The sequence below is a fragment of the Sturnus vulgaris genome, chromosome Z (genome assembly GCF_052056855.1).
Source record: "Sturnus vulgaris isolate bStuVul1 chromosome Z, bStuVul1.hap1, whole genome shotgun sequence".
Lineage (NCBI taxonomy): Eukaryota > Metazoa > Chordata > Aves > Passeriformes > Sturnidae > Sturnus > Sturnus vulgaris.
In genome coordinates this window covers 58,669,036-58,685,074 of record NC_142283.1, presented here as the reverse complement: position 1 = coordinate 58,685,074, position 16,039 = coordinate 58,669,036, and the positions used below count along the sequence as shown (strand labels likewise).

At 37.2% G+C, this 16,039-nt stretch overlaps 1 protein-coding gene across 4 annotated transcripts in view; it reads left to right on the top strand.

The window, feature by feature from the left end:
* Positions 1-393: 393 nt before the first annotated feature.
* The window catches only part of WDR41 (WD repeat domain 41), a 37,298-nt gene continuing 21,652 nt past the window's right edge, over positions 394-16,039 (top strand). For all 4 annotated transcript variants that reach the window (XR_015799427.1, XR_015799428.1, XR_015799429.1 and 1 more), the window contains exons 1-9: positions 394-540; positions 4,578-4,693; positions 7,532-7,580; positions 9,399-9,530; positions 9,895-9,957; positions 10,408-10,519; positions 11,887-11,949; positions 13,669-13,779; positions 15,066-15,250. Coding sequence is in view for 1 of the 4 variants with exons in the window: in XM_014889277.2 (XP_014744763.1) it covers positions 490-540; positions 4,578-4,693; positions 7,532-7,580; positions 9,399-9,530; positions 9,895-9,957; positions 10,408-10,519; positions 11,887-11,949; positions 13,669-13,779; positions 15,066-15,250 (882 nt within the window). In the remaining 3 variants the exon portion in view is untranslated. The remainder of the gene's footprint in view (positions 541-4,577; positions 4,694-7,531; positions 7,581-9,398; positions 9,531-9,894; positions 9,958-10,407; positions 10,520-11,886; positions 11,950-13,668; positions 13,780-15,065; positions 15,251-16,039) is intronic.

The following is a 16,039-nucleotide window of genomic DNA, read 5'->3' as shown; positions in this document are numbered from 1 at the left end:
CGTGAAGGGCAGCAGAGGGGCAGGGCAGTGAATCAGGTGAGTTTAACCAGATGTGTTGTTTAATCCTGACAGGCGCATCAAAGACCTCGGCGAAGGAGGATGGAAACAGCAATAGCCAAGGGAAATCTGTTACTTAGAAAATATTTTGGTGCTCATTCTTCTTCAAGAAACAGTTGAAGACCGTCACAATAAAATGGCAATAACATAATTGTAACGTGGTAATATGGTAAAAGGTAGTAGCATAAATCTCTGACGTCGGAAGACAGCGAGGTGAAAAGGCCAGTAAATATCTCACTCGCCCGCCGTTCCAAGCCGTGCCGTAACACCCGGGACGCCGCTCCCGGCTCATCCGCTCGGCGATCGACTGCTCGGGCCCCGCCCGGCGGCGGGCGGGTCTCCGCCGGAGCTCGGTTGAGCAGCCTGTCCCTCAGCGCTGCCGCCCCGCCGGTGCCGCAGCAGGGGCCGGGCGCGGGCCCGGGCGCGCTCGCCATGCTGCGCTGGCTCATCGGCGGCGGCCGGGAGCCGCAGGGCTTGGCGGAGGTGAGGCAGCTCTCTGCGGAGCCGAAGGCTTGGGGCGGGTGGTGCCGTGCGCTCGGGATGCGCTGGGCCGTGGCCTTTCTCCCACTGGGTGAATCTGGGCCCCGGCATGGGCCGTGCTCTGGGCCAGGTCTCGGCCTGTGAGGCAGTCGGACTGGTAGAACGTATTATGGGCGTCCTGGAAGAGAAACGGGAGGTGGGAGAGCACGGAGGCGAACCTCGAGGTCTGTGTCCGGCTCTGGGCACTTCAGTTCAAGGGGGACATTGAGGTGCTGGAGCGTGTCGAGAGATGGGCAAGGGAGGTGGTGCAGGGTTTGGACCACAAGACCTCTGTGAAGTAGCTGAGGGAGCTCGGCTGGTTTTATCTTGGGGAAAAGGAGGCTCAGGGGAGCCTTGTCACTCTCTGCAGCTACCTGAGGGTGTAGCCCTGGGATTGGTCTCTTCTCCCAGGCAACCGGTGACAGGACAAGGACACAATCTGGAGCTGCACCAGGGGAGATTCAGGCTGAGCATCAGAAATAGTTTCTTCACAGAAAGAGTGATAAGGTATTGGAATGGAGTGCTCAGGGAGGTAGAGGAATTACCATCCTTCGAGGTGTTTAAAGACTGGACGTGGCCCTCAGTGCCGTGGTCTAGTTGACAAGATGGTGTTTGTCATAGGTTGGGCTCGATCTCAGACATCTTTCCCAACCTAATTAATTCTGTGAAGGGCAGAACGACCGAGCTAAGCTCCTGCTCGGGAGTTATGGTATGTAGCTTACATGCAGTTCTTGCAAGTCCTGCCTTCGGGATTGTGAGGTCGATAAAGTGAGTTATAGGCAGTAAGTTGTTTTTTTATGTGTCACGGTAGTTTGTAGTAGCTTTCCAGCATTTCTTCTTAGTTCCTTATCCACGAAATACGCCTTGTTACGGAGTGCACTATTCCACGGACATCCTTGCTGCTACTCAGATTAAGAGTAATGCTGCTGAGTTAGAGGGAGAAATCTGTGGAATTTTCATGTCTCTAAGAGTCTGCTGAAGTTCTCAGCATGGATTTAACAATAGTTAATTAAAAGTATTGTTGTGCTCCATGCACTCAGTGCTTTTGTAATCTAGGCAAGTATGAGGAAATAATTATTTTTCAGTTGCTGTTCATGAACAAGTTATGCCAATATCATGGTTGACTTCAAAGATCAGTGCTTAATTTGAGTCTGCACCAGGTTGGAATGACGATGTGTGGGAATACCTCTGACTTTTGTCATCCGTCAAAATGCCAGTTGGAATGCAGTCATGTTTGCAGGTTTGTGTGCAGCTGTTTTTAGAAGGAGGATAGGAAATACGATGCAGTTTTCTAAGATGTGCTAGAATTCTATCTTCTTCTGTGTCCCTCTCCAAAGTTTAGACTCTGGCTTTGGTTTATATACTATGTTTTAATAAAGCATGAGCATGTATCAAGGTGTGGCTTGCTTCTTCCATTCTGCCATTCATACCTTGGTTAAATCCAATCCATGGGACTTTTGTTTTCGTTTTGTTCTCACAGAGTTGTGGAATGATAGTAATAATTTTGCTTCTCAGTGGAAAATCTGAAGAACAAGTATTGCTGAGGGTTAGTCCCTAGCTAGTCCCCCCCGCCCCCCCCGCATCATGTAATATTGTTTCCTCTAATAATCTTTGTCACCATTTGTTCTTCAGTAGGTAAGAAAGCCCACAGCAGTGTGTGGGCTGTGGACTTACAGGTTTTTTTTTCCCGTGCTGTGACTTCAGACAGATGTGTTAGGGTGGCATTGCACTGAGTGAATAGAGGAAGCCTCTGGTAAAGCTGTCCTAAGTTTGTGAAATGCAGATTTCTCCGTACCCATTTCCGGGTTTTTTTTGTTTTTTTTTTTTTTTTCCTACCGTGGAATTGGAAGTAATTTACACTTAAGGTCCTGAATCTCTTCACTTGATGGCCAGCCATGGTGTTCATCTTAAGCAGGGTGGCTCTGGTAGTGGGAGCACTTAACTGCAGGAGTATCATGGTCCATAGGAGCTAATCTGTCATGCTCCATGAGCCATAGGTCAGTATTCCTGTGTACTCTTATACTCATGTTTTTCAAGAATTGCTTTTGAAAATCCCACTTTTTAAATGCTTCACATCATGGGGGTTATAGGAAGTTTTGAGGTTGAGATGAACATTTTGTGGGATTGTTTTCTGATTACTGTAGCGTTGCTTACAGGTCATGCATAAAAATAAGCAGGTTGGGAATAGATTACATTGCCATCAGCGTCCAACTTTTACCTCCAAAAACTTGGTGTTGCTACAGGAGAGTCTAGTTAGTAGTTTGTATTAAAAATTAGATTTCTTCAGAGAAAGAACGCTCATGTAACCAGCCCAACACTTGGGCAAATATTAATGAAGATGTAAAGGGAGCATAACTTGTATGACATTTCCGGGGAAAAAGATATTTTTTTCTCATCTATAAGTACTTCTCATCTATCAGCACTTTACCTTTCAGTATTCACAGACATTGTTAGAATTAAGATTAGACATGTTCGAAAGAAATAGCACCATCCTATATTGAATTGGAAACGACATCAGACTGTAGAATTGGGGTGTTAATGATACAAATTTTGAGTTTTTCAGAATGGTATTTAAATTGTTTTCTGAATGCATGTTTTCTAACTGCAGTGTTGCTAATATGCTGGGATTTTCTTAGGAGTTTTAGAACTCTCTTCTTTTAGTAAGGAATATTTTGATTAGCTTTTGATGAGTGAACTCCGAGTTTTTAAATTTGTTATTAGAGCCAGGCAGATTCTACTTGCATTATTTTAAAGGAGAGCTGCTATTCTCATGTGATTGCATAAAATAAGGAACAGTTGCTTCATGAAATGCTTCAGGTAGCACAAAACCAAGATAAAATCACAAGAGCTTCATTTAAAAATTAAGAACTATTCATTTTTAAAATAATCACAGATTTCTTTCATCCATATTTATTAACAATGTCATTCTTAGTTTCTGAAGAAAATTATTATAGTACTAGTATCAAAGTAATAGAAAATAAGTTATTAATCCTGCAGGAAAAAGTTCACGTTTCTGAGAATAACGTGTTTGTCTTTCATGTGGTATTACCTGTTGTGTGCTGGATGTTGTACAGGGTTCTGTAGTTGCAGTTTTTACAATGTACATTCTGTTGAAGTTCTCAAAGAAAGGACAGTCTTGGAAATAGTATGATGTTGACTGTTCTGTAAAATAAATCTAGAAGGAGAGAGTGCTGTCACTGAGTAACTACCGAGTTATTTAGATGTTTTTTTAAAAAAATAATGTCTGACAACAAGCTGTTCCAGAATGTTTAAGACCTTAATTGCAAAAAAGTTGTCTTGAAATAAAATAATGATTGAGATTGGCAGAACTATTCTGCCTTGAAAATGCAGTTCTATGCAGTATTTTATTGACCTGCCTACTGATCAGCTTGCTCCAAGTGATTGATTGTTCTTTTAATTAATAGTCTAGTTGGGGGTAATTGCAGATGCTGTTCTATAAAATGATGAATCATTCTCTATGTTTTTTTAAAGTGGTTTGCTTTGGTATTTTGAGAATAGAGTACCAGTGATTTATATATTATGGAACAGAACAGCATTTGTTCTTATTTGTTTTAAGTATGTTGTCTTAATATAGGATTTTAAAATTGAACAGTAGATGAAAGATATGAGAGGTTCACAGCCATTTTGTAAGAGGTATAATTTAATGAAAAACTGAATGTGTGGTGAATTGAGTCATGAAGCTGGCTTCACATGACAGCTTATAACTGAGCTAGGTTTTCATGTCATTGTATCAGCGATCAAAAGAGTACAAAATGTTTTTATTGAGCAGAAAACGCTATATCATAATTTAAAATGCTATAGAAGGCAATTATTATGTGAAATAACAGGAAATTATATTTTATAATGATTTTCATTAAGGCAAAAGGGCATTTCAGAAACTTCACATGAGTCTGTATGTAGATTGTTAGACATTACAAAGACTTGATGAAAATAATTATGTTGGTACAAAATAAATTTACTTCCTTTTATATGAATTTTAGAAATCCTCTGTACAGACAATTGGTGAAGAGCAAATACAGAATCCTTACACGGAGCTCCTTGTGTTGAAAGGCCATCAAGATATAGTACGATTTCTAGTACAAATAGATGATTGCAGGTATGAAATGCCATGTCAAATTGTTTCACAATGTCCTTGGCAATATGTTTGTAAAAATGTAGTAATGTTTTAATCCTCTCTTTTTACTTTTGAGGGGTGAGGATGGGAAAAGCTGGTATTAAGGCAAGAGATGAATACTCCCTTTTCTTGATATGTTGCTGTATCTTTTGGCTTCTCTTTTAAGGCATACTTTAATGAGAAAATAATGGTGATACTGTTACGTTTCTCAGTACAGATTAATTAGTTTGTAAGAATTGCCTCTAGCTTATTCAGCTGTTCTTTTTCAGTCTGTTCCTGATCTGAGTGTTGCCTTCTGTACAGGTATAGATTGTCCCAGTTCAATATGCAGTACTGTCTGCTGCTGTTCTGATAGGATGAATGTGTTCCATGTTTCTGAATTGAGGATACCTGCTGTTTTATCTTCTGGTTCTGTGAAATAAAGTTATAGATTCCTGCAGATGTGCTGTAGCAAGTGGACATCACATCTTCAACGAGTGTTGCTTTTCCTTTCTTTCTGAACTTTTGTTGCACTTTGTTTTGATGCTATAGTGCTAAATACCCTTGAGCTTTGTTTAATGCAATTTTTTAACTTTTCAAGTTTTAAAATTTTTAGCTACTTTATTCAGAATGACTACTTAGCAAAAGCTACCAAATAATTAACCTCTGCATTACGTGTGTCTTCCAGTTTGATCTGGTTCAACAACTTTGAAACCTGATAGTTCCTTTGCTGCTCTCCTTCAGGTTTCAGCTCTGTGCATCTCTCTGCATATTTCCTGACAATCCCTATCTCTAACTTCTGAAGACTGAGTTATCTATCTTCTGAAGACAGAATTATCTAAAAATCAGAAAACTGGTGAAGAAGATGAAGTTGTATTTACCTTTTCACTTAGGAGGTGTGACTGAGAGAATTAATTATGGTAGTTGTATATTACAACTTAGTTTCTATTCTAGTTTTCTCTAAACTGGCGTTGCATGTTCTTTAACATAATTCTACAAGAGAAGAAGTAATTTTCTGCCTTAAAAGTAAGATTGTGAAGTCTTTATTCAATGATAAATTGTAGTGACTCTTGACTGGTGTGAAGAATTAAATAGAGAATATTTAGTGACGAAGAATGTAGGTAATAGGGAAGAGTAACTCTGTTAAGGAATTGTAGTAATTTATATCTTTTATGGGTTAGACACAGAAGGGAAATTCTGATGTATTCATCAGTACACTGCATGAAGTTAACATGGGCAAGAGTTTGTTTTATATCCTTGCAGTGTACAGCAAGTGTTTTGTGAAGGAAAGTTCTTTCCCTCCCCATGCACATCAATTGGAAGACACCATGCTAGTGGTCTCTTCCAGTTCAGAAATGCCCACAGAATCTTATTTTCTAATATTATGTATATCTATATATATAGATATACATAAATAAAATTTCACAGAAGATTCCATGGAGGATTTTTAGCTTTCCAAATTTTATTTTTAGTGCCATAAATATATATATGTCAGGAAAGTTACATGCGTTAGCATAACATTAATTTTTCTTTGTGGTAGTCCACCAGAAGATTCGTATAAAAATGGAAGAATCTTGTGTGGTTTCTTTAATCCTTTTTTTTCCGCAGACAAGTTATTAAAATAACCCTTTATCAAAGTATATTTTTTTGCAAATATACACTGAATATGTGTAATTCATCTTTGTAGAAACAACACAGTATTCTTAGCTTGCACATGCTGTCTTACACAAAGAAGTCTTTTACCATTTTGGGCATTGTTGTTTGGTGGCAGGTAAATTATTAAAGCTAAAATTATGATAATCATTGTAAAACTAAAGCCTTAGTGGCGATGTTTAAGATAGATTATGAAATAGTGTATGGATAACGAGTGAATTGTATAGCTGGTTAGTATTCTGAGAGTTTGAGGAGTTTAATAGAGTTGTTTCAGTTGTTACTGGACAGAAATTCTAAATTTCATTTATCAAGAATATGGTATTTTCTGTATTATTAAACGCATAATATTTTTCACTTGATTCTTTTCAGTAAGATTAGTATTGTTACTCAGCTTCTGAAATGTTTTTATTTAGTTTCTGCAGCTATTCCATTGTGTGCTTTTTGTCAACTATTGTAAGCCAAGTTTCACGCTTCAGGTCTTTAGATAATATCATCTTAGTGAGAATTTTACAGAAGGATTTTCTTGTTTTCTCAGTGGCTCAGCTAAAACCAGTGAGTGGAAAATTTTCTCAGATTGGTTTTTGAAGATACTAAATAAATCCTCTATGAATGTAACAGAAAGCTGGCTGGGGTTTTTTTTGTTTTTTTTTTCTTCTTTGCTCTTGTACTTTTTGAACATGAAGTAAGGCTCATATTGATTGGAAGATCGCTAAAGAAGGCTAAGCCTCAGCAGGAGTCTTCCAAAAAGTGGACTAAGATAAAATTGCAAGTAATACTCCAGCATTTGACACATTAAATTAAACAGAGTTCATAACACATCTTAAGAATAGATTTTTTTGTTGATCATTTGACCATTTCTTGCTCCGTCAGGAAACAGACAAGGTTATAGATGATGGTGATCATGACTGGAAAAGACTGAGGTGACCCATGAGGACATTATTTTTATGACACTATTGGAATTCTTAAGTCTTGTTCTTACATTAAGTATATGTTGATAATCACCTACTTGAATATACTGTTTCAGTTTAGAAACTGTGATTAGGATTACAAATACGTGCTTATTCTTTAAAGACAGAATCTGATATATCTTATAAGCATTTTTACTTCTGTAAGTATTTACTGCTTTTCCACTACATTATGTTATAATGAAGTCTTTAGTTTGTTATGGTTCTTTGTTTTGTTTTCCAGGTTTGCATCTGCAGGAGATGATGGAATCATATTTCTGTGGAATGCTCAGGTTAGCTGTGTTTCTTAGGGGTGGCTTGTGTGCCCCTGGAAGGGTAGGACTTGTAGAGAAGTGGTAGAAATGTCTAGGAGCAAACAAGCAGAACAAGTGAGAATTGCTGCAGCATTACTGTTTGAAAATGTAAAAGTGGAGGGAATCTGTTAAATCTTAGTTAAATTTACAAGGTAGAGTTAGGAAAGTAGAAGATGGGTGAACCCAAGGGAAGGGGAAGTTTTGAAAGTTAGAGTGTTTTGGGATGACGTAGTGATTTTAGAGAAATGATGGTGTTAAAGGCAGAAGTGTGTGTGAAATTGTGGCTTTAATTACTTTTTGAATGTATGTTCTGTTTTTGTTGTAAATTCCGAAATGCTGATTAGTAATTCAACAAATATGTAGCAAGATCCCGAACCTTCCAGGTTTTTTATATGCACTTAAGATTTAAATACCTTTCAATAACTCTATTAGTAATACCTCTTTAGCATGATTGATTAATGGAGAGCTATCACAAAATCGTATTGGAAAGATACCAAATTCAATAGAAATTAAACATTCCATGCTGTGCAGGAGCAGGCCCTTAATTGATTGCTGTGAAAAAAATCTTACAACTTCTGAAAATCCTATTAAGACATTAGTTTTACCATACAAATAGTGCTCTGTAAGTGTGACACCTGCTGTTTTGCACTTCTACTCTCTTTCTCCATATCATTGACAAAACTTGTAGAGAATGGATGAGCATTAGACTTAGGTTAAGGAAGTCTAGTATATGAGTTACATTGTTTAATAGGAAGTTTGAAGGGGAGACATACTGTACGGTCTACAGTGTATCAAACATTCAGTTGATGAAGAAAAAGATCCCAGACTTTAAATTTTTTTAATATCTTCTAAAAAATTTATATGACATTTATGATGGTGTAATTTTAAAATACAGAAGGAGAAACTTGAAACTTTTCTTTTGAGCAGTTTCTTTTAGTGCTTTGCTGGTTTTGAAGGTCTTTTATAATTTTATAATTCTATAATTTGAAAAAGTAAAGGGATTTGAATATTAAAATCTATGTGTGTGATTATATGTGCCCTGTGTTCTGAGCAGTTTGTGAATATAAAACTCATTTGATTATCCTTCTTTATGAACTGAATTCCATTTTCTTCTTCTGCATGACTTCTGTCGTGTTTGTTAAAGAAAGTCTTTGTACTTTTAATTTAAAACGTTAATCCATATCTGTCAAGAAGTTTGCAGTTAAAATTACCCTGTATTTTAGCTGCATGTTTAAAATACTAGTTTGCTTCCACATGTTTTTGTAGGGTTTTGCCACTTAACTAAAATGTTAGTAGAAGTAGCTGTAGTTGTCTAAAGTACCAGCTTGAATCTATAGATAATGTACATAATAAATAAATCTGACAGCAGGTTGACCATAAATATAGGTCAAGCTTTTCCAATAATTAAAATTTTATAAAACCACATTTTCAAGTAAGGGTTTGTCAACAAATCTGAATTGCAGTCATATTTATTAAGAAGGGCAAATAACCAGTATTTGCCTTAAAATTAAGTGAGTTTAGTACAGAATTTTATCCTTGAGGGCTTTTAGAGGTTTTTTACTCAGATAATAACTTGCATTATGTACTACTTCTTTAAACTTACTCATAGCATGTTACTAATTTGAGATCTTGAACAGTACTGAAGGTAGTAAGTAGCAAATCCTTAAATTACTTTGGGAAGGGAGAGTTTAGACCCGTAGAAATTCTCTCTTCAAAAAGTCATTTAATACCTATATTTTGTGCTACAGTAGGCATTTTCCTATTTTAACCTTAGTTTTCTATATTTTTGTTTTTCAGACTGGAGAAAAACTTCATGAACTTCATGGACACACACACAAAATTACAGCTATAGCACCATTTTCTTCATCAGATGTTACTGAAGAAAAAACTGATTTGATTATAACAGCATCAGCTGATAGAACAGTTATTGTATCCTTTGATCTGGAGAGAATTTAAAATTCTATGGACTTTTAATGGTTTTTACTTTTAAAGATAACACTGACACAGGCTGTAGCCCATCTCAAAACTTAATGTCTACCAATACCCACTAGGTGTAATTGGTTTACACGAGGTTTCAGTAGTTATTGCTCACATGTAGATACAATCCATGCCACAAAAATGAATCCATAACAGGCCTTTATGAATTCATTATTGAGGCCAAACATTGAAAAGACTGTTAGGGTTTAGGAGGCTGTCTTCATACCTCTTTCTTAATCTGTCATTTAGTTACCAACACAGCATTTACATTTATGATACATAGAAACCTTTAATTTTCCTTAATGAATTAAGACAGGTTTGGGACTGCACTAGTGGCAGACAGGTTCACAAAGTGTCATGTTTCCATTCTACTGTAAAGGTACTGAGGAGGCTCTATGAATGTCTGTTGTTTTGTTTTATACATTAAACTATTATGTCTGGCACATGGGTCATGTGGACAAGTGTGTTAGAATGAATGGTGTTGCTTTATTTAAGAAAATGAGTGGCTGAGAAGTGGGCACAATTCTTAATTTGTTTTTGAAACTCTTAGTACTTCAGTTTTCTTTCTGAAAGGATTTAGAACAAAGGTAATGCTGTGACTTGGTTTTATTACTGTGTTGGAAAAGGCAACTTACAACATTTAAAGTTTTTGCACTGTTGATGAAAAATTTAACGTAGTAGTGTGTATTTAAGTATGTATTTCTCTGAGACTTTGATACTGTATTTCATAGCACTTACAGATTTATCTAACTGAAGCTTATGATCATTTCACTGAGAAATTCCCTGAAGAACTTTTGCAGGAGACATATATCTGATTTTTGTTCTGCAGTGTTTGACAGTTCTTCAAAGACTGAATGTATGGTTGTCTGGAGGGAGTGATCTATGTGTTTGGAACCGAAAATTAGATCTCTTGTGTAAGACCAGTCATCTTACTGATGCAGGTAAGAGTGGAAATGACTCATTATAGCTGCTAAAGTGCAAGTAAAATGGATCTGTATAATGATGCAAAACCAACTTGGCAAATTAATTTTAATTCTAATGGTAACATTATGTATTAGAGCCACTTTTTATTTTTTTAAATGTCACATTTAATAGTTTCTGAACTAAGACCACTTTTAATGTTCCATGCTGTGTGAATTTTAGAATAACTCAGATCTCAATAACTGTACATTATCTTGGACTACAAGGCTAGAGCTCAGATGCTGATTTATGTGTTTGCTGTAACATTTACTAGATCTTTGACTGGCTTTTTGAGTAATTGAGTGGGAGTTTTATTATATTTCTAAGTGAAGCTTTGTAATAGTAGAGCAGTAAAATTACTTTTTATTCTTAAGAATCAGTACTTCTGATGTAGGAAATGCATGTTTTGATAGAATATAATAAACGTAATCAGAAATTAATGTCAGTCTACTAGTAATAATATATTAATAATATTATATTATCTGCCCATGTGAAGAAAATTGTTGCATGTTATTGCTGTGCTTTACCAAGGTGCTTACAAACCTGTGAATCACATTCAAAAGTGGAACCAATATTGGCCTTATTTTTGTTATAGAATAGAGTAGTGGTAGGCAAAGCCTTCTGAATCCTTGAGGTTATTAATACTTCTTTTAGTTCAGTATGAAATACCATGCTAAATACCGGTTGAACTGTGGTCCTTAGCATGAAGTGCAATTGAAGCTTCGGTAGGAAGAGTCAATGGAATGTATGGCATGGGCTCTTCCTTGTGTCCTAATCTCTGACTTCCTTTGTGGGGAAAGAGATTACTTATTCCTTGGGAAATTTTCCTCTAATGGTGCTTCAGCACAGGGTGGGGAAATTCTGTGCAGGATGAAGACAGTTGAACAGAAAGCTGGGTATTTTATCATATGCTTTGTTCTTCATCTTACTTTGCACATTATTTTAGAATTCTCCATACTTGAGGTAGTATCAGTATAATTTTGGTATTGTCTATATTTAGAGATGCAATAATTGTCATGATGTTTTTAATACTGTCCAGCATTAGGACATAAATACCTTTATTGTATTTAAAATAAAAAGAGAATTTACTTTCAGCTTCACAACAAGTTTGATGTTCAGAATTCTGCCTGATTCAGGACCAAAACTCCTGACCCTACCTCTGATTGAGATAATCAGTTCATTTCTGATTCCATTTAACTTTCTCTTCAGGCAATACACTTCTGTTTTGATAAGTGGAAAGAAGATTGTTAAGAACTGTATTAATAAGGAATTAGCAGTTTGTTGTGTTTTCTTGTGATCGATTAATATCCTTTTCTCCCTTACCCCCCTTTTTTTTTTCTTTTCAAAGGCATCAGTGCTTTGGTTGAATTGCCCAAAAATTGTGTTGCAGCAGCAGTTGGCAAAGAGCTAAGTGAGTATCTTGCATTTTCCAGTGTTCATGCTCCTCCATAACAGCTGCTTATCAGAGATATGCATGAAGAGCACTCTGCTGGAATTGTATAGGAAAAGTAAATGGAATTAGGGCATGGTCAACTACACGTTTTCTTTTACCACTGACAAAGAGGAGACAATCTTACTCAAGAATTTGTAGAGATACGCATGACATGCAAAACAAAACTTTTCCGTATTTAGAGTCACAGACACTATATTTGGAAAATACCTCTAAGATCATTGAGTCTAAGCTTTGACCAATCACCACCGTGCCAACTAGATGATAGAACTAAGTACCATGTCCAGTCCTTTCTTGAGCACCTTCATGGATGCTGACTCCTCCGCATCCCTGGGCAATGTCTAGCTACCCTTTCAGTGAAGAAATTCTTCCTGATGTCTAACCTGAACCTCCCCTTGAACAGCTTGAGGTCACTTCCTTTTGTCCTGTGACTTGTGGCCTGTGAGAAGTGCCTGCTTTGCCACAATCTCTTCTCAGGTAGTTGTAGGAAGTGATAAGGTCTCCCTCTGCTCCATGCTAAATAACCCAAGTTCTCTTATCATAAGACTTGTGCTCCAGACCCTTCACCAACTCTGTTGGTGTTCTCTGGACACATTCCAGCATCTCAATTCTTGTCATGAGGGACCCATAACTGAACACAGAACTTGAGATGTGGCCTCAAATGGCTCTTGTGGGCCTCACCAGTGTGTAGTACAGGGGAACGATCACTGCCCTGGTCCTGCTGGCCATACTGTCACTGGTACAGGCCGGGATGCTGCTGGCCATCTTGGCATACCCTGGCTCATGTTGGTCAAGCAGGGCCTGTCTTTCTTATACCCATGCTGTCTGGGCCTGATTCCCTGGTTGTCCTGTATGCATTGTGTGATCACACTCAAGGTAATTTGTTCCATAACTTTACCTGGCATTGGCTATGCTGACAGGCCTGTAGTTCCCTCAGTGCTTCTTACAACCAGTCATGTAGATGGGCATCACATTGGTCAACCTCTATTTGACTGGGACCTCCCTGGTTTGTGAGGACTGATGGTAAAAGACAGGGATTGGCTTGATGAGCTCCTCTGCAAGCTCCCTCAGTATTAGTGCCACCTGTCCAGATCTGATTGTGGCAGTTGACATTTGTTCTTCTGGAAAAGGTCTGGAACTGCTTATCTGAGCTGTCAGATACTCAGATTGTCTAGAGCCCCCTTGTCCCAGGATCCAAAGTATGAGTTATTGATGATGTCTTACTATCCAAAGCTATAATGAGTAGCTTTTGTAGTACCCTTGAAATAGAAAAGAAATTCCAAGACTGATTAAAAGAAAATCTTAATTTCTGACAATATTGATTGCCTTACTAGAGGATATTGCATTGTTTTTGAATATTAACTTTTCAGATAGATGAGTCCTCAAGAAACATGTTTCACATTTAATAACTTATCCATAAAGGTGTCTGATACTTTTCATTTCTGATGTTGACCAGTTCTCTAAATTTCAGAGTTACTAGGCTGTATATTTGCTGTGGTTAAGAGGCCTTAGTGGTAACACTGAAAGAAATGCTTCCTTTTTTTTGATGTTATGAGTGATCATAAGTGGCTCTTATATGTTCTCACTTACAATTTTTAATTTGTGTCTGAAAATGTTTTATTTAAGCATAGCTCCATCTTATTCCAAAAGTTTATTTAGAAAATTTTTGTATCTTTGAAGTAATTTTTAGGTTGAGTGCTACTAACCATGAGTCTGAAGGTTGGAATATTGTTGAAGTAAAGCGCCTTGTTGACCATCAGGATAACATTTCATCATTAGTCAGTGTCAATGGTAAGAATAATTTTATAATGTTACTGATTTTGTTAGTTACCAGTGGGATTTTTCACCTATGGAGTTTTTATTTGAACTGAAGTTTTAACTGGAGTGAAACTTACTATCTAGTGGGTATACCTTTTTTGTATAGCTGCGAAGGTAGTGATATGACAAAATATAATTCCTTTGTTTATGGATTAACAGTGAAATGAAACCAGGCAGGTAGTAATATAGAAGAGTCAATGTCATTGATGGAAAAGGAATTCTTGGTCTTGCTGTTCGGGAAGTTAAAAATGCTATTCTTTTTGTCTCGTTCCTTCTTATTCTTAAAATGGGATATGCAATGCCACGTCCCTTGCAGTTGTAGTCCTAAGGTAACTGAAGGTTTGGGTGTGCAGATGTGAGCCTGCATATAGATCCATTATAGAGAGGGTTTGGAAGCTGATACAATCTGTGCTGCTCATTAGGGTAACACTGAACTAATATTTGAAATTCTGTCTGCTCTGCTGCAAGTATCAGTCTCTTCTACTCTTTTCTTCTCTGTCTCTTTTTTTTTTTTTTTTTCATCCTCACAGACCAGGAAAAGGTATTACTGGTGGGATAGAGAGTGTGTATTTGTCCTTGGGTGTATCTGTGTCTGCCTGGTTGGAAGAAAGGGGCTGTGTTACAGAGGTAACAAGAGGCTCGAAAAAAGAAAACTTGGATTCTATGGCACATGTTTCTGAGCTTAACTGTTGCCATTATTTTCTCCTTTTTATTATGAAAGGCAAGCAGTGTTTGGCCTAAAAAGACAAGATGCTACCTTCATTAAATACTGTTGTAGAAGTTCCTTTCCACGTGTGATAACCAAATTCATGAGCAGCTACTTCAATATTTCCATTAACTCATTAATTTAATTTGTGATCAGTACCTCCATTTATGGCAGAAACATACTTTGTGTCTGCGGGTTGTCTATACACATGATTTGCCAAGAAATAGAAGAGCTTTGTATGTAGAAATGAAGTTCTAATATTTGTACGCACTTCTGGTAGTGTTCCTTGCCTTTGCAACTCTGTACTGTGCACTGTGGCCACTGAATGCTCTTCTTCCTAGTTCCAATTTTATAAGAGAGCTCATCTGAGCTATGCTAGGTTATTAGACAAGTATTTACTCAGAGAGGTTTTTGTCCAGTCAGTTATGTACTGCCCATTCTATATAGCTTTACGTATAAATGGGCTGTCTTCCATTTCTAGGGTTGTAACTTCGTGTGAATACATTTTTTTTAAATCATGTGATTTCTATGTGTGGTTTTCTTCCCCCTTCAGATTTTACTTTTGTGACGGGTTCTCACGTAGGTGAGTTAATAGTTTGGGATGCACTTGACTGGACAAAGAAGGCATCTGAGTGCAACTTCTGGGACTCCTCTGTCAATCCAGATGTACAGCCAGAAATAAAGTTATCCCAAAGCCCACATGAAACTTCAGTTCAACACTTAGCATCTGACAAGGAGGTAAAAAGCTTCAGAGTAAATTACTTTAAGTAAGCTAGGATGATCTTACCACAGAAGACCAAGTGGTTTCTGTTTTCAGTTTCCTTGTTCTCATATGAGAGGCTTCTTTTACATGTGCATGACTACTTTATGTGGTCAACAGTTTTTATATAAAATATTGGCTGTTGACCTATATGAAGGGTTTAATGTATTGATGGCATGGAAACTAACATAATGGACTGTCACAATAGCATTTCTTTTTGACCAACAAAGATTTATTTCTTGTTTACAATGCCACTAGAGAAAAAAAAAAATGGCTGTGTATTTTGATGGTGTGCATCTTTCATATTCCAGCTTCTGGAAATACAGTTTTCCCAATAAATCCTCTTTAAGTTCATTGCAGATCATGAAGCTGTCCAGGTCCAAAGATCTCTAAACTGTTTCTGGTGTCTTAGGGTCGTGATGGTTGTGATGGAATGCCTGCACTCTTCTGAAGAACGGCATTGAACGCAAAATGCAGTATTGTGTAATACTTTACTATAAGAAAGTTCCTTTTCAGTATTCAGTAGAATCCAAATGCTTGAGCAAGGCCTCTTTATCCATCTCTATCTTCAGTTAAATTTCAAAAAAATGTCAAAAATGCCAGTTTCCTGTATTCTCAGTCTTTCTTGACAAAACAAGAGTTTTTCAAAACATGGGACATTATTTTACTGTAAGAACATAAGCATTTAATTACAGAAGTGTGTTGATTAGTTGGTATCCTTAGTTTCTGCTTAGACTGTGAGGTCCAGGATGAAAATACAGACATTA